The sequence below is a fragment of the Alosa sapidissima genome, chromosome 2, assembly GCF_018492685.1.
Source record: "Alosa sapidissima isolate fAloSap1 chromosome 2, fAloSap1.pri, whole genome shotgun sequence".
Taxonomy (NCBI): Eukaryota; Metazoa; Chordata; class Actinopteri; order Clupeiformes; family Clupeidae; genus Alosa; species Alosa sapidissima.
In genome coordinates this window covers 32,870,149-32,893,008 of record NC_055958.1, presented here as the reverse complement: position 1 = coordinate 32,893,008, position 22,860 = coordinate 32,870,149, and the positions used below count along the sequence as shown (strand labels likewise).

Here is a 22,860-nt window from a genome sequence, read left to right as displayed (position 1 = left end):
AAGTGTTTCCTGTGTGTCAAAATAAGTCACAGCCATATCTCATGCTTTGCGCATTATATCTCCAGAACGGTTTGACGTATATGCTTCAAATTTGGTATAAGTGTTTGTATGGACTCAAAGATGAAGTGAGTTGATGTTGGAGGTTGGAGGTCAAAGGTCAAGTCAATGAACACTCTGAGTGCGATATCTCAAGAATGCCTTGACATACATGCCTGAAATTTGGTATGAGTATTTGTATGTATTCAAAGATGAAGTGAATTGATGGAGGTCAAATGTCAAGGTGAAAAACACCTTGAGTGTTATACCTCAAGAACGCCTTGACACACAAGGTCTTTTGGTACGAGGGTTTGTATGAACTCAAAGATTAAGTGATTTAATGTTTCTTTTTTTTCAAGGAATTTCCCCACCAACATTAAGCCAGCAGATTTCCATCCACTATTGTAATTCCTCTGGCATTACATTCTAGTTATTATTATTATTATTATTATTATTAGCACAAAAAAAAAAACAGTATAAAAAATAATCTGTTGGTGATTTATTGTAATCTCACAATGACAAAAATGAGAATCCATCCAAATTTATTTTGAGAGAAAAAAATCTCCTAAATGGATAGTTTTAACAAAAACACGTCGCTCACAATTATTAGCACCCCCGCTTGTAGTACTTTCTTAAGCCTCCCTTTGCAAATAAAACGGCTTGTAATATTCTCACATGACTCCCCATAAAGTTGGAGAGTACAAAGTAAGGGATTTATATGGAAGCGTATTGCTGCCACACTAAAATAAATAAAAATGCTCAGTATTATCTAATTACGTGAAGTTTCTTGTTATAACAATATCATTTTCACATTTTAACAAGATATGTATCACGTAATTACATGAAATTATCACATTATTTCATGATAATGATATTTTCACGTTATAACGTGAAAATGTTATTTCAAGATATGATTTTTTTTCACGTTTTTACAAGATATTTATCATGTTTTTACATGAAATTATCACGTTATTATAACTAGTCGTGTCTATGAACTTGCACCCTGACTGCTATTACAGAGTGCTTCTTGACGAGTGTTTTTGTGCATGTGTGTATGTGTGTGTAGGCTGTGTGTGTGGTCAATTCCCAGCTGACTGAGGAGCAGCGAAGAGGGATGTGTGTGTATCGGCAGAGAGCTGCTGAAAAGGAGGCCGATAGAGAGGTTCTGTGCCGGATAGCCTACTCACACCATAGACTGTATATATATGGCTCACACAGCCTGATAGTTCTGCTTTATCTTCTTATCAACCCAATAAATAAAACTTTTGCTAACTTGACGCAAGAGGGAGAAAGGGCTTTGATAAATATGCGAATCTTCACGCAGTGTGGGTGAATGTATAGAGCGCTCTGGCTCGGTAGCCTGTCAGGTCATCGCTGTCATTTCTAAGGTTGTGGGGAAGGGACGCAGAGAGTGAGTAGTGAAGCGCTGCAGTCGCACAGTGCAGGCTGCTGGAGAGCACAGTGCAGGCTGCTGGAGAGCACAGCAAAGAAAATATTTAAACAGCAATAGCATGCGCTTTTTTGAGATCACACTACAGTAATCAGCCCGGCCCCACCGGGAATCCTCCCGACTCTCCCGATTGCCACTCCGCTAGCCTACTGCACACAGGTGCAGACTATTCTGGACAATGCTTGGGTGTTCGCATAGGCTATAGGCCTATAAATACTGTGGGGATGTGGGGATTTCTGGTTTATGTGCCCACCTGCACTGGCAACCAGTGTGGCTTGTGTGACTGCAAGCGTGGTCACATGGGGCAGGTCACATGACTAACGGAAGTTATAAAGTTTGGTTTGTTGAGAGCTCACATTCTCTTGCTGCTTCCACCACTTGCTCTTTGTGACTGTTAAGGTCCCCTGTCATGCAGGTAATGAATATGATGTTCCATGCAGTGTGTGTGTGTGTTTGTAGAACTCACTTCTCATGACTTGTTTTAACTTATCAGGGTGAATGCTAGAACCATGTGTTTCACTCTTCATGGAGGACACTGAGGTGACTGCCTGATTTTAAGATTTATGAGTGCTGGGCTACAGACACTGATGCTCTGGTAATTTGTTTTATATTTATGATCTTAGTTGTTTGTTTACATTGGTAGTTATAAATCAATTAACTATGTTTCTTTAAATCTGTAACACTGGAATGTTCCTTTCTTCCTGTGTCACTGTGCTGTGGGGAGTAGTGAACGCTCTTGCAAAGTAGGCTTATATTTACTACATATGTCCATTGTGTAATTGTGCTGTGGAATGTACATGGTAACTAATATGTACCATTTCTTTTAAAAGGGACCAGGCCAGCCACTGTTTTACTGTTAGTTTTTGGGTTTGTTTGTTTGCTTTCATTTTGTTTGTCTTTTTGTTTGTTTGCATTGTCTCTCTATAACTGCTTGTGCTGGGAGCTGGCTGTTCCTCTTTTGTCCTATCATAGGCTGTCTTTGTACAAGGCCGGATCCGCAACTCAGTACTGCTCCTTTCGGGTTGGGTGCCACATGGAGGGAGATATTTTCTCGGTGTGTACTGGTAAACAACACAGTGTGGTATTTTGTAGTGGCATCCTGTAGTGGTATTTACTTCTTGTGTTTGCAGTGCTTACCGTGTTGCATTCTTTTGTGGTGCTGGGTTTGCTGTCTCTCTCTCTCCCTCTCTCACCAGGGCCCCTCTCCAAGACGGGAGCTGTGTGTGCTGACCCGACCTTATTAGCCTGAGGAGTCTCAGCCAGTTATCCCATGCAGTCTTTCTTACTTACATTCTGGATTGTATTTATACTATTTGTAATAAATTTGAGTATTTCGCATATGCCTTTTTGTTAACTGTTCCTTTGTGGGGAAGGCCGAGAACCAGCCACGTTAGAGAGCTTATAGGTTTCTCCCGCCTGGGTTTAGGGGGTGGCGTAGTCAGAGTAGGTATTCTGCATGTCAGGTACCACAATATCATCCACCATGTTCAATAACGAGAATGTCTTGCGAGCTTAAAATAGAATTTGATTGAGTCGTGTAAACGAGCATATCCTATTCTTGCCTCTCATTTAGTTTAATTTCATTATCTTGAATAACGTGATAATTTCATGTAATAACGTGATATATATATCTTGTAAAAAGTTAAAAATATCATATCTTGAAATAACATATTTTCACGTTATAATGTGAAAATATCAGTATCATGAAATAACATGATAATTTCATGTAATAACGTGATAAATATCTTGTTAAAACGATATTGTTATAACAAGAAACTTTTCACGTAATTACATAATACTGAGCCTTTTTATTTATTTTAGTGTGGCAGCAATACGCTTCCGTAGATTTAAGACCATTCGTCTTTACAAAATCTCAATAGATCGTCCAGATTCCTAGGTCCACACTTGTGCATTCTCCTCTTTGACTCACCCCACTGTTTTTCTATGGAGTTTAGATCAGAGGACTGAGATGGCAATGGCCGAAGCTTGATTTTGTGTTCAGAAAACCATATTTGATTTGATCTTGACATTTGTTTTGGTTCACTGACCTGATGAATGATCCAATCATGACCAATGTTTAGTGTCTTGGCAGAGATTGACAGATTTCTTTGAACAGGTTTTTCTTGGTGTTCATTATACCATGCACCTTAATTAGGTTCCCAAGGCCTTTAGGCATAAAAAAACAGCCCCATAATAGCACAGCCCCTCCACCATAATTCTCATTAGGCATGGGGTTCTTTTCAGTAAAGTCATTCTTCTATGTCTAGAAACACCTAAAGTGTTTCTAGACAAAGAGCTCAATTTTCATTTCATCGACCACACTTCCAGACAAAGTCACTGTACCATTCGGTAACTCCTGCCGTTTACATTGATAATTAAATGACTAGACAGGCTTTTACCTGGCATGCCCTCTAAATAATCTATTAACAGTGATGTCACTTTTGAAGATTTTTTGGGGGACTTGATGACACCAACATGATACCTTTTTCTGTAACTCTCCAACAGTGGTTCTTATGGATTTTTTTGCCTCTTACAATCCTCCATATTGTACATGGGGGCAAGATAACCATGGGTCTTTGTCACATTTCCTATTGATTAGAATCTTTTAAATAAAAGGCAGCCGTGGTCTACTGGTTAGCGCTTCGGACTCGTAACCGGAGGGTTGCCGGTTTGAACCCCGACCAGTAGGCACGGCTGAAGGCAAGGCACGGCACCTAACCCCTCACTGCTCCCCGAAACATGGCCCATGGTTTTTTATTTTGGGGGGGGGTTGCCAGACAAAAAGTTTAAAAACCACTGATGTAGACAACTCTGTTGTGTCATAAACAGACATGGTTCCCCACTACAGGACACCCATTTAACAAGTGAACAAGAATAATAAGTATTACATCAGTTTAAACAATGCATGCAACCTGCCAGACGGCTCCTTTAGAGTGTAACAAATAGCCTACTCCTACTCCCTTGAGGGTCAAACACTATAGACTCACCTAGATTTGTGGGTATGGAATGTGGGGGGTTATTTGTTCCTTACCAAAAGGTCAAAGCTCAAGCTTCTATCAGTTAAAGGATAATTCCGGTATTTAGCACTTTGAGTCCCATTTCTGGTTTGTTTTGGATGAACTAGAGTGGTGGACACCGAAATTTTGACGATTGGTCCTGTCTCGACTTTTCTGACTCGTTTTGAATCGCCTTTACTGCTTCAGAGTGGCTGCCTACAGGCATGCACAAACATGTCCTTAAAACAACCCTTAGCGTTTGTTTTCAAACTGTGCAACTCACTGAGTGGTTAATGGTGTTCGTTGATTATTAAAATCAAATATATCGGCGCAATGTATGATTTCCAGCCGTGTTATTTGCTATTGTGGAATCATTTTTTCAGACACCTCACAACCGCGTATAAACTTCCGCTCAATATTTGAGCCTGAAGCATAGACAGTGGCACAGTAATATCAACGTGCAATGAGTCTTCCAACAGAAATCAATTATTTTACAAAATGCCAAATAAAACATGACAGAAACTGTATTTCGCTATGCTACTTGTTTTGGAACATTAACAAACACCACTAACCACTTGGTGAGTTGCACAGCCCGCCACTAAATGAAAATGGGATGCTTTTTAGCCAAAGTGTTAATGTAGGCTAGCCCACATTAGGATTGGGGGCTGGGACAGAATGCTCACAATTGGTGTTGAATCCAGAGGAGAATTGCGTAGTTCCACAGGTGTCCACACGAGGGAGTTTGAGAATTATAATTCTGTACCACCCCCATTCTGTGCATAGAAATATACACACACTATAAGATTCTGTCGAGGTGTGTGTGCGTGTGTGAGTGAGTGAGACACATTATCACTGGATGATAATAGTACTAAAGTTCACTAGCTCCAAATATTTAAACAGAACTTGCACCTCACCCTGAGCCACCTGAGAGGTCCTATCTTACCTGTCTGAGAGGATATAGTCCTGTATCCTACCGGCCTGTGAAGTCAGAGTCCTGTATCCTACCTGCCTGAGAGAACAGAGTCCTGTATCCTACCTGTCTGAGATAAAACAGAGCCCTGTAGACTACCTGGCTGTCACCTTGACACACAGCCAGGTAAGAGGTTGGTGGTTAACAAAGGTGCCAACAACCACAGCAACAATAGCCTGGCAATTAGTGTGACATGGTTGTACAGAGGAGGGTAAGGAGGAGCTGTGTGTGTGTGTGTGTGTAGGACCGGAGACACGTACTGACAGACATATGGCCCTGCACTTAATGAGTGTTCAGTAAGCAACTTCATCTCAGGCGTGAGACGCCAGGCCCTCTCTCTTACACACGCCAGGATCAGTTTACCTAATGGAGATTTAGGTCAATTACTTGGCAAGTGTTCCTCTTCCTTCTCTGTCGGTACATTTCCCATGTAGACCAGACATATAGGCATATCTTGTGCCATGTTTCGCCAAAGCTTCATTATAATTAAATTAAAAATATTTTAGAGCCTCATGTTTTTTTACCAACATCAAACACACAAGAATAAATAGAAAAAAAATGGAAGGATGGTTGGGCAGGAGCCATCATGGCATAGGAGTCAAGCACACACACAGGCGTGCACACACACACACCTATTATTCAGCATGGTTAGGTGCATACAAAACCATTATTGATTCTGGTGATCACAGAGTTTAATAGAACGCATTAATGATGTCAATTATTTATTAATAATTCAAGTTTTTTTATTAAGGCACACATCCTTCAGGGAGAAAACAAGTATATGGACATTATAGGTGTTAAGTCCCCCTCTTGTGTATGGCAAAAATTATATACTTTTATTAAATAAACTGAAATGAAATAAAATAATGACAATGAAATTGTAATACAAGTTATAAATAAATTATGTATCAGAGTACCAGATTAATCTTTGACACATTACCATTCCAGGCAGGAACTTCAAGGAAGTCTACGGTCACATCTGACTCTCTGATATCTGCAAAACAGTTTAGTGTGTAAACAGTTATATAAGAGCCATTTATGACTTGAGAGTAAATAGACAAGTATTCCATTTTTAAAAGGAACATGCAAACTTGCGATTCAGCATGCCAATTGGTGTCTATCAGTCAGGTGCTTACATCTTATCACCCCCTCACTTCTGACCGTGACGTAATCGAGGACTCTGCAGCCACTGTTCCCCATGCGGACATCTTCAGGGGCCTTCAATTTGACCCGGTCCCCCTTCATGAAGCCTGTGACTGGGAAAGGGAGGGAGGGAGAGATAGAGATAGATAATGCGATAGAGCTCTTTATTGCCATTGCACAGAGCATGAGTACAGGAAATACAGGTCTTCCTTTGTGCAATTTCAATCCTATTTTAACACTTAATTTAGTATGAACAACATTCAAGCTTGACTCCTTGTTCATAATAACAATTTAAAAAAAAAAAATCCTTGAGACCTTGCAAACCTACCATTGTGTATTGCTTGGTGGAACTCCTTAGTCTTCTCCTTCAGAGCTGGAGACACTAATTTCATCACTTCACAGAAGGAGAACCGTGGTTCAAAAGTCACCTTGGGAACAGTCTCTGCCACAGGTGGGGAGGAGATGAGTGACTGGAACCTCTACAGAAAACAAAAGGACAACAACCTGTATTGTCTTGCATATTTCAACCCCATGAATCTTCAGCCCTTCAAACTCATGAGATGGGTAGCAAGGAGGCCAGCATCATGGGTGCTAGTTGCAACTACCAACAAATCTCTTAAGGTGTCGAAAGAGAGGTTCCCTCAGTGCACAGCATCCACTAGCTAGCACCACACAGACCATAGGGGACACTGTAGACCACATTGTAGGTCATCTCGGCCGACAATAACTTCACAGTCATACATGTTGAAATGAAGACCAGGGGGCTAGTTTTGTTACCTGGAGGAAATCAATGGGGTCCTCTGTTGGCTGAAGTTTCTTCATCTCAGCATCTATGCTCTTCAGTTTAGTGATCTCCAACTCCAGCTGCTCCAGGAGTCCTTCAGATCGACTCACCTCTGCCCTCTCCTGGGCTCTGATTAACACCTTCCCCTCAAAACATTTTTGCTCCATGAAGCTGATTAGCTGAGTGAAAATCGTGTCCATGTCCTCAACAGCTGTCCGTGCAGAAGCCTGTTAATAAGACCATATCAGCTCAAAGGTATATGAAAAGAGACAAACTGAAACTAACAGAACTAATTAAACACATATCTGTTGGGGGGGCAGCCACTGTTCCATTGAAGTCTATGGCCATAGCTCAGAATTTCGGCACACATGCTAAAGTCGGGCATGGTTTCATGATCCTCTAACCCTTCTAACCATTGCAGGTACATTTTTAGCATTTTTGAGCATTCCAGTCTGGAGAAAAATCAACCTTATATCAGGTGTGCACCTGTTATTTATTCTGCTGCTGTTGGCTGGTTGCTTGCTGTCTCACAGGTGAAACACCAATCAATGACACGCCTCTTTATGCAGACAGGAATCAATCCCCATTTTGCGCCCATAGACATGAACTACAACGAGGTATCCTGCTCCAGGTTGTGCTCACTGTGGTCCTGACTCACTGTGGTCTGGTCATTAAAGATCCCATGGCACTATCACAAAGAGTAGGGGGTTCCCCGGTGTCCTGGCTAAATTCCCAACCTGGCTCATTCAATCTGGCCCCCTGATCATCCCCCACTGTAACTGGCTCATTCACTCCCTCAATCTCCACCTCAAGCTGGTGTGTGGTGAGTGCGTTCTGGTGCATAATCACTGCCGTGCATCACCCAGGTGGGTGCTACACGTCGGTGGTTAGTGAGGTCCCCCCCTTCCCTGTGTAGCGCTTTGAGTTTCGAGAAAAGCTTTATAAAAAAAATGTAACGTGTTGTTGAATCCAGTGGAAGCTAATTTACAAGGTGGCAACGTCCTTCTGAAATGGGCTAATACAGTTCAGTCACTAGTTCAGTCATGGTTGCTTTTCCATTCCTTAATTACGGTAGTTTGCTTTGGACAAAAGCATCTGCTAAATACTATAACCATAATCATATTCCTTCACACAAACACACTGGCATTTGTGGGTGTTTTTGGGCAGTAACCAGGTACGCCATGCTGTTGGAGGTGCAAACAATCGCTGCGTCCCCATTGAGATCACACAGTAAGGAGCTGGCTCAAGGGTTATAAAAGTAATTTAGTTAAAAGTAGCTATCCATGTGTGTTCACTTCCGATCATTTTGGTAACTGTAACACAGACTTTCTAATAAGACACAGCACTCTTACCCACATAGTTCAGTCATGGTTGCTATTAGGAGCAAAAACATCAAGTCTTACCCCACATAGTTCAGTCATGGTTGCTATTAGGAGCAAAAACAGCAAGTCTTCTAGAGAGGTGTACAACAACAAACAGCCATGTTTATCACCTGCAGAGAGACCAGAGCCTGTTTCACCTCCTCCATGTCCTTCTCCTTCTGCAGGACATGCCACTGGTTACACTCCTTCATCTGCAGTAACAAATTCTACGGATCGACAAGCACGTATAGCTTTAGTTAAAGATGGATAATGTCAGCATCGTCCGTGTTTTCATTAATGGTTTTCATTAAGGTGCCATTGACATGGGCCTTTGATGGAGGGAGGAGAGGAAGTGCACTGTGAATTTGAAATAACCGACCTGCTTATGAGTTTGCTCTGCAACAGCAGAAACCGTTTCATGTCCATTGTGGTTTTCCATCAAACACAACAGACAGATTAACTTCTGATCTGTGCGACAAAACACCTCAATGATCCTGTTGTGCCGAGAGCAGATCTTCTCCTGTAGATGCAAAGTGGCATTGACCAGCTGATGTCTGCTTAGTCCAGGCACCTCATAGTGAGGCTGAATATGAACTTCACAATAGGAAACCATGCACGTTAGACACGACTTGATGGCTTTATGTTTTCTCCCAGTGCAGAAATCACACTCCACATCGTCTGGTCCAGTGTAGCAAGAAGCCTTAGCAACAGTTAGATCAGCCGCCTTCAGTTTCTCCATAACATTAGCCATTATTGTGTTTCTGCGTAGTACAGGCCTTGGAGTGAAGGTCTCTCTGCACTGGGGGCAGCTGTAAACACCCTTCTGGTCTTCTTGATTCCAGCAGCCTTTAATGCAGTTCAAACAGAAACTGTGTCCACAGGGAACAGTCACTGGGTCTGTCAGTAGATCCAAACAGATAGAGCAGCTTAACTCCTGAGACACTGCAACACTGGCCATTTCAAACACTGACATGTGCAAGCTAAACCTAAAAGACACAAGTCAATGACCTAAGCTACCCCTCTCACATTTATAGGCCCCTTAATGTGTCACCACAAAATTCTAAATGATGATTGGCTACCTTCAAGTCTGAGGCGGGATATTGAAGTTGAATCACAAACTTTTTTGGCTGAAGAGGAAAGGGTAGTCAAACTTAATTAATTGGCTGAAGAGGAAAGGGTAGTCAAACTTAATTAATTGGCTGAAAAGGAAAGGGTAGTCTAACTTAATTAATTGGCTGAAGAGGAAAGGGTAGTCTAACTTAATTGGCTGAATCAAACTTAATCAGGACTGTCAGGACTTTTCAAGTTCACAGTCTAATGTTGCAGATTCATTCCAATAATAAAAAATAATGTGTCAGAATTATTCATGTAAATGTATTTTGGCGACTTTGTTGTTAAAGCTGTAAAAGCATTAGGCTAATAAATGAGGTTATTCTTATATTATCATGATATCTATATCATTTATATGATATCATCATATCATATAAATATGCCTCATTTAACCCTTGAATCCAAACTGCCTGTCAAAAAGTCCATTGACACTGTTTTTTTTTTTCATTGTTATTTTTGATGGGGTTTTTTTCTAGACATTCTGGTTCCAGATAGTTTTATCAGAAGTAAGGTTTGACCTTGTGTCTCCCTAATCTATTTACACCATTGCAGGCCTTAGGCCTATCCCAGGAACAAAGAATTAACAAGTGTCTTTGTTTGTCTCTTCCTGACCTCTTCCCAGACTGAACTGCGAGTAGTTTGTCACAATGCATATTTAATCTGACACGAATATGAGATAGGCAGGATTGGCACCAGGCAGGTTTTTGTGGGGCTCAGGTTCGTCCGACACACACACACACACACACACCTCTAAGATAAGGCTACGATGCAAGGGCATAGGATGGCGATGCTAAACGATTTCGAAACTCCCACAGAAAGAAACTTTAAGCCAGAGTATGCTGCTTCATGAGGGTATTTTCTGATGTTTTCAATATGGTCTTTGCGTAATAAAAAACCTTCTTGTGAATACATTGAAATTCGCGTAATTAACAATAATTAGGCACTCCACTGTTGGGTTAAATATGTAACGATGGAATAAGAAAATATTCCCACGGCAAGCTATGGAATTTGGATCACATGTCAGCGTCACCAAAGGAGGGAGAGGGAAGGGAAGGAGAGCAACTCCACGCGCGCTTGGAAGGGGAGCTGCCTTTTGGCCGCGCGGTGTATCGTTGCTAGGAAGCAGCGAGGCTACCAGACAGTGAAAGATCAAGAGGTTGTCGCATGGGTTCCTTTATTTAGAGGTCCTGTTTTGCGAGGCCGACGTCAGCCTCAGGTATGTCATGACTGCAAGGGCCTTTTGTTCTGAAATGCTTTGTAGTGATCGCTGTGGTCGTGCTCTTGAAGTTAAGAGCAATGTTAGTTAACATTAGCCACAGCTCTGGCAACTGATGGCTTGCTTGTAATGCACATGCGAGACGTTAGCTAGCGAGCTAACTGGCATCTATGATCTACCGCTAGCACTACCTGTCTTAAAGGTTATGCTTTTGCAAAAGTTCAGACCTATGTGCGATGACCCAGTAACGTTAGCAGTATTAAAGTTACACAATTAGAATGCTAGTGGTAGATCGGCACATTTGTTCACGAGAATATATTGACCTGACAAACCATGGGAACGTTTAGAATTAGCCAAATGATTAAGCAGAATGCACAAGAATCTGGACAGTGTTTGCTGCTAACAGGAATAACGTTAACGTTACCTGACTCTGCTAATGTTAACGTTAGATGGCTAACTGGGATCTTACATGTTTTACATTGAAGTTAAATTACTTTTTCATGCTGTAGAATTGAGCGATACACCTAGCTAACCAAATGGCAGTGCGTACAGGTCTGAATTTCCATATCCATAAAGTTATCATAGTTCTCTTTGGGGAAGTTTTAACGTTAGCATTTAACGTTAGATGGGGTCAGCTAGATGGGTTCATAGCTAATTTAACTTAAAAGACAAACAAACAAATGACCTAAATCAGTGTGCCATCTAGTTGGCTATCTTGGCGTAGTTGGACACTCATGGGTACGCCACATGGGTGATGGCTGTTCAAAGGTAATAGCTGTTCAGCTAAGCAATGGACTCGGCTATGCTTAGCTATGATACCCTCGCCACTAGTAACGTTAACGTTTGCTGTCGTGTTGACACAGCAGTTCATTATTAGCCAGTGTGGCTAATGCTAGCTGTATAAGTTGGCCGGTGCAGTAAGGGTATTTGGCAGAATAACGTGAGAACTGAGCTAACTTTACCTCAGGATAAAGGGTGGTTAATCCGTTGGCAGTGGAATTTGTGCTTGCCTTGGCAGACTGTTTGCCCAGAAAGGTACGAATTAACGTTACGACAAATTACACATTGATGGCCAACGTTAACTTACCAAAGCCACCCCTCGGATAGAAGTTAGCAACCGCAACACCCGCGGTTTTTTTTTTTTCGGGAGCCATAACTATCATCCAAGTCATCCACCAAAATGAGATCCACTGACCGTAAACAAGGCAGGAGTTGAGGGGGAAAGTATCTGTTAAATGTTTTCTGTTAAATGCTGGATTTGCCTTTAATCTTAAGAAGTTCACCATTACTACCAAGCTCAATCTGAACGGCTAGCGTTATATTAAGGTTACATTTTCGTAACGTTAGTCTTGAGAATGTCTAGGCTATTTGTAAGTTTGAATACTTGCGATGTTTGCTACTTTTCTGTGGTTTTATATGTGGTTGACCACTTTTTTTTTTTCTTTACCTCTTAGGTGAAGACGGGTCTCCTCCCTCTGCTTTCAAGTTGTCATTTATGTGGGCGCCAACGTTAGTGCCATCTAGGTGTGCCATGGCCATTCATGGCCACCCATGGAGCTGAAGACCCCAGGAGACCACTCCGGCGCAGTCGCAGACTCTCCCTCCCCCAGCCCAGTCTGACCATCCACGCCCAGCCCGCGGTGGTGCATGCCCCCTCTGCCCGTGCTCTGCCCGCCTGCCCCCTCCATAAGAACCTCCAAGCCCAGCCTGCAGCCCTGACCCCCATCCCAGGGCTCTCCCAGTTGAGGGCGCCCCATGATCTGCACCCTTCGTGTCTCTCAGGTATCCCCCCGAGCTGCGCTCCTCCGTCCTCGCCCGGTCCTGTGGTCGCGCCCCGACCCCTCTGCACGCGCAGTGCCAGCGCAGGTGCCCGCCGCTGCTCCCCCCGCAGTGCCAGGTATGCGAGCGTCGCACCCACAGGTGTGTCCAAGGGCCCGGTCTCGCTCCAGTCTAGTGCCTCCTCATCTCCCTCCTCCTCATCTTCTTCCTCATCCTCTTCCTCCTCCTCCTCTTCCGCTTCATCTCTCCTCCTCTCGTCGCAGTGCCAGGGTCTGTGCCTGCTGGAAGCCCATCGTCCTCTCTGCCAGCTGGACCCTCTGAGGTTTGGATCAGGCCTGCTGGGCAAACGGGCCTCCTCCCCACAGCTCTCCATCTACCCGACCTGCCCCTCCCCGCCGAAGGCGTCCGCGTCGGCCTCTCACCGCGGGGTAGTTGTTGTGGTGAACGCAGCCAACAAGACCAACATGCCCACCAACCAGTCCTCCCCGTGGAGTGGCGCCCAGCTCAGGGAAAAGGGCAGTATGGTGAACGGACTGACGGCGCAGCTCCCCAATAGTGCTGCAGTGCCTTCCTCCCATACTCACTCCCGCACGGTGCACAGCGATCCCTCACAGAAGCTGTGCTGTTGCCCTCCGTCAAACTGCTGTAAGGGAGATGGGCGGACAGAGGGGAAGGTCGCGACCTCGCCTGCCAGTGTGCCTTCGCAGGAGAAGAACGGAAACGTACCTCTTGGCCATGACCACGTTCAGGGCGAGGGTCCTCTTCCTCCTCCTTCTAGGCCCGTGACCTTGCGGGCCCAGAAGGTCAGGTCAGAGGTCAAGCTGACGGCGGCCGTGCGCAAGCTCGTGAGGACCAGCAGCGCGCAACTCGGCCGGACGCTCAACGGCTATGGCGCCACCGCCCGGTCGACCGGCGCCTTAGCAACCGCGGGCGTGGCGTCCAGGAAGTCTCCGCTCCGCAGCCTTACCCAAAACGAGGGGGGTCCCAGTGGCGCTGTGGCACCACCCGCTGAGAACCCTAGCAGCGCCCCCTCTGCGTCCTCGCCCTCCTCTGCCCACCACTGTGCCATTCCAGGGAAGACGGCTCCTCCTGGGTCGCCCCTCCATGCGGCGCCCTCTGTTTACTCCGTCACCTCTGACCTCTCCGCCATACGCCTGACCAGGAAGGGCGGTGCCCAGGCTCCTCCTGACATCGACTGCCCCAGGCCGAGATCCCCGATGGGGCAGGGCGCTGCAGGGGGTCCGCCTGAGCTCGATCCCAACGGGTGAGCAGTTCGCCATCCCCCCCACCTTCCACACTACACTGATACTATAAGGCCCTGCAGATGGGAATCAGCTAGCAGCTAGATCTGTCACAAAACGTCTCTTCCCTTTCTGTGATTATTGCAATTTGCTGAAAGAAATAAGCTTAATTATAATATATACAGTAAGTATAATATTTATAATACATTATAAATATAACAATATCAATTGTATATATTAGTGTATATTGGTGTATAATGTAATAATACACTATGTGAATGTTCCAGGTTCATTTTAAGGTATCTATAGTCCTGATATGGCTGGGTAAGAAAAAACATTTGAGTGGATGTTAAGTTGTTACTCTGTGAGTCTTTGACTGTCTGTGGTAGTTTTCTTAATAGACCTTGGAGCACCAGTGTGTTGCTATCCTGCTGGGCATTTTGTTCGCTTCGTATGACTTTGCAAACACATTGAGTTCACGCAAAGGTTGTTGCACTACGGATATGTCTGCAAATGTTTACTCAGAAATTATAGCAGCTTAAAACTTCCTAAATGTCTAGAGCAGCTTAGAGCATTAAGGAAATGACTCTCACACACACACACACACACACATGAAAACAAATAGGCCATATTATTCTGCCCTGGAATGTACCAGATCACAGTGTTCTGTTCGGAGGATGTCGCCTCTAATCACAAGCACTTGATCTGTCAGAGATAAACTAAGGCGCGCCAGTCACTCTGCCCTGCTGCGGTCTCAGCATAGCTGATGTTATATAGAGCCATTCCAAGAAAACATCCACCCTCTTGGGTCACTCAGTCATGAAGGACTGACCATGTGTCTACATGTTTTGAAATGTGACACTTGGTTTGTTTTTGGGAACTGTGTGTGAATGAGTGAGAGAGAGAGAGAGATAGACCCCCTATATGAGTGAAGTGTGTTTGTGTGTGAGAGAGGGAGAGAGAGAGAATCTTAAGAGACGTGTCTTGTCAGCCGTGTCATGTAAGTGTGTGGATCTGTAGGTAATAAATCTTAACCCAGCCTCCCACCACAGGGCATTTTTACTGCACCCTGGAAACCGTAAGCAACAGGAATGTAGTTTAGTCAAGCCCACAATGTCTTGTTTCACCACTGAAGTCTGGTTCGACCTGTCAGGTGGTCAGAATCGGCCCTCTAATAGCTGCCGTGTTTTGTTCATTTGTTTGTTATGGACCCTTTCAAGAGTTCCATTATCAGCATCATAGTTGGCCCCACAAGACTTCCTTTTTAACATTCCATATGTTATCTTAATGCAGAGGAAGTAGATTGGGGCCCAAATAGAACGTTCAAGCATTGTTTTTGTTTTTATTGTTGAAAGGGTCTATAGTTGTAGTTCTTAGTTTTCTCAATGATCTTGGCAACATAATAGTATTTTGAACTGTCTGTCAGCATAACGCACACAATGGTATAGACACACACACACACACACACACACACACACACACACACACACACACATTGTATGGGAGTCCTTTAATCAGTCCTTCAACATATGACGCACAGTTGTCAGTGTGTTTTATCGATCTGCTTAGAGCACATAGTTATCAGAAGACTCCTCATTTTGCTAAAGGTCTGCGTGTTGTCCTGATTTGATCTGTTGTGGTTTTGGTAGCCAGGAGACCGTTTCCATGCTGCAAGATGGGGAGGAGGAGGAGGAGGACCTTGCTGATGAGCTGGAGAATGACTGCAGTGGGGATGACAACGGTAAGGATTCCACAACACATCCACAATTTGAAAAGTGTACAAAAGGCACACACATCCCGGGCAAGTAGCCAAAGTGTTTGGTGGTGGACAAAAGCCACAGTAATTACAATAAAGTCTGCACACCAGGCTTCCAAATACATATTTTTTTACCCCCTGAATTTCCCCTTGGGGATCAATAAAGTATCTATCTATCTATCTATCTATCTATCCATCCCTTGGGGATCAATAAAGTATCTATCTATCTATCTAATGATGTGATGTTTCGGGGAAAGCCCCTTCCTCAGACATGACGTGACCTGACATCCACACCCCTACACTCCAGTCACTAAGCTGTGACATTATGGCTCTGCCAAAACTGCTTTACCCCATCAGGGAAACGTAGACCCGTACAGGCAGGCTACCCCAGACACGTAACAGAAGCGCTCAATTCTCGGAGCGTTAAACATCTGGCTACACCAAACATGATGGAGGATGATTTGAAAAAATCTAAAACTATTACTCTCCGCAGACAGAGCAATTGCCAACCCAGTGCACCCCTACTTGGATCCCCGCCTCAAACTGGGTTGTGTTCGGTCCTTGAATTTTAGAAAATTTGACATTAAATAAGGTGTTGAAACCCTGTACTGCTTCCTCATTAGTGAACCTTACTCCCTGTTCCCTACACCCTTAGCCCTCATCACTATGGCCTCATCAATGATTCAGTTAACATAAGACCCTAAGCCCTACACCCTCTATTACATCCTTATCAGCTAGCCTTAGGCTCTAAGCTCAACACCCTGCCTCTTATTATGTCCCTATCAATACAAGTTAAACCCTTAAGCCCTAAACACCCTTCTTCTGTACTTTCGCATTACTACACTCTGAAACCTACTGCACAACCTTCACAATCCCCTCATTCCATACTTAACTCTGCCACTAGGGCTGGCTATTGCCTGCAACCTCACAATGTGATGTGTATCACAATACATCATCCACCAGTGCAATTGGCTCATTCACTCCCTCACTCTCCACCTCAAGCTAGTGTGTGGTGAGCGTTCTGGCGCATAATGGCTGCCGTGCATCACCCAGGTGGGTGCTGCACATTGGTTGTGGTTAGTGAGGTTCCACCTTCACTATGAAGCGCTTTGAGAAGAGCACTATATGCAACGTGTTTTTGCAACCTCACAATGTGATACATGTGATGTTCAAAACATCTGTTCTGTATAATTTTATATAACACGGGTCAAAATGAGCAAGTGCCAATCAGCCTTTTTCACGGCAACCATTTTGACATGAAATGGTAGGGTAGTTCCACTTTCTGTACCTGTAATCACAGGTGTTACTATATTAACATTAACATTAATTGTCAGATTCAGCCACGCTACAAGACAGCCAACAAAAATTAAAGCGGTATACCACCAAACCGCAGGAATTTGATCGCGGGAACAAAATCTACTGTCCTAGCGCTAGCTGCGACTGCACTGTTTTCTCCCATGCTGTGTGATCCTGTCATGCTCTTCACTGTGGTGTTACTGGGCTCTTTAACACAGTGATGTTTAATGCAGATATATACTACAGTGTAATAATACAATAATTCAAATGGGTTATTTATATTGATCGATTATTTTCATGATTTGTTCACGTTAAAACATCAGTTAAAGTGACTGCCTTACTCTTTAATACTGTGACCTTTAATGCTGTGTTGTTGCGGTGATCTTGCTGTTTTAGATGGATCAGACTCCTGCTCCATGAACACTGATGGTGCATTGGACAGCCCCGAGGAAGCTCTGAGGTAAGCAGGGGTTTGGACTACTAATACATTTCCACAGGGTGACTGATATCAGTGTGTAGTAACGTGTAATATTGTAGTCTTATGAGTACACAGTCATGTAACATCTGTCTGGAGTTGACGGTTGAGAAATGTGGATCAAAGGTTGGAGTCTGTCTGTCTGTCTCTGTATGACTGAAGATGTTACAATTTTAGCAGTTAACCCTTTATGAAGTTTAAATGTCAAAGCCAACCAAAAAGAGGGGTTTTCCTTTTAAAAAGTGTTAAGGGTTTGCCTAGCCCCCAGAGCAGTCTCATGCATTCAGTTGTGGGCCCGTTTTAAGGTTTGAAGATGGATAATTATACAACCTTAAAGTTTCTGAATTTCATGCACAGAAATGATACTTGCTTTAAATCCTACTATCCTTGTTAGCTTCTTGAGCCTTTATCACATTGGTGCTGCTGTCTGACCTTGTGAGAACGCACTCACACGCACTCACACGCACTCACACACACACACACACACACACACCATGCATGAGTTACATATGGCCTTGGTAATGTTGTGACTAAGGAGCAGGGTTTGCATGCAGTAGCCTGAAAAGTCATGAGTTCAAGCAAGGCACTTAACCCCAAGTTACTCCAGCCTGGTCCTGCAATTAATTAACATCTGAGAAATATAGAAATACCAAATAAAGAAAGATAATGATACCCATGTGGAGGAACCAAACAGTCTCACAAGCAACCTGTTGAACCAAGTAGGATCACTTGTTGAGGCATCATGATGCAACCACAACAAACTGTGTGCCGAGAGGGGTGTGCCACATTTATTTATTTAAAAAAAAAAAAAAAAATTGCCCAATATTTATAATACTTAAGCTAACCTGCCAATATTATACGTTTTAACCCCAGAGATTTTTGCCAGTGTAGGGGCGGGTTAGGGCTGGGACAACGCGTCGACACAAAAAATACGTCGACGCAAAATATGAGCGTCGATTCGTCAAGCATAACATGTGCTGCTAAATATTTTTAATTTTACACCTTCAGTGTTTTCCATACGTTGACTAATCTGTGGCTGGGCACAGATAGTGCTACTATTTAAATTAAAGATAAGATAATTTCATTGAGCTGCACTTTTTACTCACACAGCCTTTCCTCGCCCCGCCCGCTCTTGTAAGCCCGCTGCTCCTCCTCTGCATGTGATTTAACAAATTATTCACGATTGTTGAAGGATTGTTGTTGCCACATAGAAGCACTGCATAGAACACAGTGGGCTAAATTGCTATAAAATCCGCTTAGCATCGTGACCATGCTGCGCAAATTTGTTCAAAACTACAGCATTAAAGTTAAGGCAAACTCTGCTAAGGTCTTATCACAACATAGTACATTGAGGAGACTAAACTAAGTTAGGTTACAGTATGCAATCGAGCAGTATTTCAAAGCTAACGTTAGAATACTGTTTGGATGTCAAGTTTAGCATGCTTACTTGCAGCTGCTTGTATTCGTTAATCAGGCTCATTTTATTGACTCTGAATGTTTGCAAAATCCTGATGTAAATGGAAAAGTGTTTTCCAAGACTCAAGTGCTTGTCCAAAGGAGAAGTACGAACCGTTATTTGAACTAACTACGTTATGAATTGCATCCACACATCAGCAGCCTTTTAACTGTGTTAATATTAATTGCAAGGATTCCCACACGATCGTCTTAAAATGACAGGCACTCAATTAGACATACACTACTGAACTTTATTGAATGCTACCTCTGACTAAGAATGCATTACTTTGCACTTGTATAGTCTTTTATTTTGGAATCTTAAGAGCAATAAACATATATTACAATGTTAAAGAATTCCCTTTTTTCCATAACCACTCATTTCATGCATAGCGCCACCTAGTTAAACACAAAAAAGTAAAAATTAGGTGTTGTAATCGCAGGTATCTGTGACCTAACATAGTCAAAACTGCACGAAATTGGAAGTGTAGGATCATTATGACACCCTCTGAATGCACGCCAAGTTTCGTGGAATTCCGTTCATGGGGGGCCACACAATAAATTAATTTATGTTACTATACACCAACTGGCCTGTAGGTGGCCGGAGACAGTTTTCTGTGAATATCTCGAGAACCGTAGGGCCTAGGAGGTCCACCTTTTTTTTTGTATGTTGGTCTTAAGGGGGCATGTCAACCCATCCCATTACCACTTATTTCATGTATAGCGCCACCTAGTTAAAAATTAAAAAGCAAAAAATGAGGTGTTTTCATCACAATATCTCTGGCTGACATGGTCAAAACTGCACAAAATTGAAAGTGTAGGATCATTATGACACCCTCCGAATGCATGCCAAGTTTTGTGAACTTTCGTTCATGGGGGGCCTTACAATAAAATAATTTATGTGTACATTTAGTGACCGTACACCAACAAGGATTCCCGGGACACTGAAAGACCGGGGTACACGAAATTTGGTGGGCATGTAACCCCGCATGGAACCATCGTTTTTCGTTTTGATCTGTAGCCCCCCCGCTGTACTGGACCCCCCGAAAGGAGGGTAGGGCAGACACAGTTTTCTGTGAATATCTTGAGAACCGTAGGGCCTAGGATGACCAATTTTTTCCGTATGTTTGCCTCCAGGGGTCATGTTAACCCATTCCATGTGCACACATGTGCATAAACAGATACACACGCACACACATACATTCACAGTAATCATACGTATGACACATACTCACACAGTAGACATATGTACGCATGCATGCACATGCACAAACACACATACGTATAAGTATATATACTTTTTTGATCCCGTGAGGGAAATTTGGTCTCTGCATTTAACCCAATCGGTGAATTAGTGAAACACAGACAGCACACAGTGAACACACAGTGAGGTGACGCACACACTAATCCCGGCGCAGTGAGCTGCCTGCTACAACGGCGGCGCTCGGGGAGCAGTGAGGGGTTAAGTGCCTTGCTCAAGGGCCTTGCCTTGCTTGTTCAGCCGCGGCCCACTGGTCAGGGCTCGAACCGGCAACCCTCCGGTTACAAGTCCAGAGTGCTAACCAGTGGGCCACGGCTGCATACGCAGGCAAACACACAAGCACGCACACACACATACACACACACACCCACACAAATAAACATAAACGTGTACACGCACACATGCACACAATTCAAGAATTTCTCATAATTATGAACAGGCAAGATGGGGGTGGGGTTGTATAAAATGAATTTTACATGTGAAATCTATGAACTAATCATGTTTTGGTACTTGTTGTCTAGCAGATACCAGTGAGAATTGAGTGTGGATAATGCAATTTAGTGAGACAGTTAGAATCATATAGGCCTTTCAGCGTGATTTATTTTTGTGGAAAAAATGTGCTGGACTGGGCGGCGGTCATATTTTGTACCGCTCTGCGGTACATCTAGTTTATTTAGCAGACGCATTTAACTAAAGCTGTCATTTGGCCGTAGCCTATTCTGTGCTGCAACAATTTTGATTCTGATTCACATGCAAGTAGCCTACGGAGGGAAGGGGTAGATCCTGTGTGTGTGTGTGTGTGAGTGTGAGAGTGTTGAACAAGTTGGTTTTCTGCCCCTGCATGTAACTAATGGAAGAAGACTTAAATGAAATAGTAACAAAATAGAAACGTATGCCTAATATGTGATTATTATAACATGTTATAACTACAAATCTGGAACTATTATAACTACAAATCTGGAAGTTCAACAAATATACTGTGATTCTACTGTGATGCTGTCATTCATATCAATGTATGCACCGTCTAATGTCATCATAACATAGGCCTGGTCTCCAGGAAAGACCAGTTCATGTTTAATTTATCTAAAATAGTGTTGGTCATACTATAGACCTGATTTATTGCTTGTCTTTGTTGAATGATACAGAAGATAAAGAGCTTATAAAATAATCACATATTAAATCGCAATGTTGGTATAAAACAAATCACAATTAGATTATTTTCCAAAATCGTTCAGACCTAGATGGAGAGATACTTTATTGATCCCCAAGGGGAAATTCAAGCCCTACCTAGATGATAAGATGTAGTGTAGTGTAAGAGAGGGCAGTGTAGTATATTGTTAAATGTAAAATAAAGTAGCCTAAGTAAGATTAAGTTTGGACACACACTCAAATACCCATACAAACACACCTTCCTCCTGCTATAACTAGACAATTCCATGCGTGCACACACATATATGCAAACACACACACACTCAAACACCATCTCCTCTGGACCATTCCAGTCTCTGACTACACCTGGCGCCCTCCTTCACACCTGTCAGGTGATGTTGCCGTGGCAATGGCAATAGCTGAAGAGGGCGTGCTTTGTTGCCAGGGCGTTCTGGCTGCTGCCACGTGTGAATAGCCGGAAAGCACAGAGCCCAGTAGAAAGCTCTTCCAATTGTGCCAGCGCAAAGCAGCCGTCGCATAAGCCACTGCTGTATGTGGTTGGGGGCGGGGGGTGGCATTGAGTCCAAAACCTCATTGTCACCTCCACCACCCGCACACACACACGCACACACACACGCACACACACACACATGCGCGCGCACACACACACACACACACACACACACACACACACACACATACATACTGCTCTGGTTCACCTGCTTCATTCCCTTTCCATTTATTTTCTATGAAGTTTTCTATTTGTTTGTTGGACTCAAAGCAGAGTGAGTGAGTGTGATTGAGAGAGAGAGAGAGAGCAGAGGATGACCCCAAAGGCAATGTGAGTCACTGTCAATGCACCCGAGTGGTTTAAAACCAGCTGGCAGACCAGGAGACACTTTTCTACATGACCGTCATGTGAGTTAAACCTGTGTGTGTGTGTCTGAGCAAGGCTGGAGGGGGGGGGGGGCATGTCTTGAATCTTTAACCATGCCAAATCAGTGAGCCGGTCCAAGAAATTCAAGTAGGAGTGTTTTGGCAAGAGGTTTGTGGTGTTGGTGTTGGATATTTTTCAAAAGTGTGTGCGTCTGTACTTGTACTTCAGATTACATACTTATTGGATGTAGTTATGTGTTGTGTCGATTAGAGTGTGTATGTGTGAGAGAGTGAGACTATAGCCTGTGTGGTTTGGTGTTGGCTCATTTTTGTTCTCTGTCCGTTGGAGTTGACTTGACATGGTCAGCCAGGTGTTAAGCCTCGGGAGTCATGGCAACCTTCAGCAATCCATCACATACTTGGTCTCTGAGTCCTCTACAAAGACAGGCAACAACTCCACCAGGATCATTTGATTCCTCCTTGCTGATAATGAGAACCTTTTGCTAATC

General features: G+C 43.5%; 2 protein-coding genes and 1 long non-coding RNA gene across 6 annotated transcripts in view; 2 read left to right on the top strand and 1 right to left on the bottom strand.

Moving 5' to 3' along the window:
- The first annotated feature begins 2,166 nt into the window (after positions 1-2,166).
- Positions 2,167-2,826, top strand: LOC121687966. Its single transcript, XR_006024464.1, has 2 exons — positions 2,167-2,229; positions 2,317-2,826. It is a non-coding gene; the product is annotated as an uncharacterized LOC121687966 (long non-coding RNA).
- A 3,173-nt stretch (positions 2,827-5,999) lies between these two features.
- Positions 6,000-12,309, bottom strand: LOC121687752 (E3 ubiquitin/ISG15 ligase TRIM25-like). The gene is made up of 7 exons (XM_042066943.1): positions 12,154-12,309; positions 9,120-9,637; positions 8,872-8,967; positions 7,373-7,606; positions 6,924-7,074; positions 6,589-6,708; positions 6,000-6,446 (listed from the first exon to the last, which is right to left on the bottom strand). Exons 1-7 carry the CDS (start codon positions 12,236-12,238, stop codon positions 6,361-6,363), a joined length of 1,290 nt encoding a protein of 429 aa, XP_041922877.1. The 5' UTR covers positions 12,239-12,309; the 3' UTR covers positions 6,000-6,360.
- The window catches only part of ttll4 (tubulin tyrosine ligase-like family, member 4), a 39,960-nt gene continuing 27,988 nt past the window's right edge, over positions 10,889-22,860 (top strand). For all 4 annotated transcript variants that reach the window (XR_006024415.1, XR_006024414.1, XM_042066923.1 and 1 more), the window contains exons 1-4: positions 10,889-11,066; positions 12,521-14,109; positions 15,736-15,827; positions 17,535-17,598. Coding sequence is in view for 2 of the 4 variants with exons in the window: in XM_042066923.1 (XP_041922857.1) it covers positions 12,608-14,109; positions 15,736-15,827; positions 17,535-17,598 (1,658 nt within the window). In the remaining 2 variants the exon portion in view is untranslated. The remainder of the gene's footprint in view (positions 11,067-12,520; positions 14,110-15,735; positions 15,828-17,534; positions 17,599-22,860) is intronic.

Coding starts and splice junctions, on each gene's coding strand:
- LOC121687752 (XM_042066943.1), bottom strand. CDS start 12,238: ATGACTTGGATGATAGTTATGGCTCCCGAAAAAAAAAAAACCGCGGGT. Junction 9,638..12,153: donor CTATCCGAGGGGTGGCTTTG/GTAAGTTAACGT, acceptor ATCTACTGACAG/ACCCAGTGACTGTTCCCTGT. Junction 6,447..6,588: donor AAGTGAGGGGGTGATAAGAT/GTAAGCACCTGA, acceptor ACTGTTTTGCAG/ATATCAGAGAGTCAGATGTG.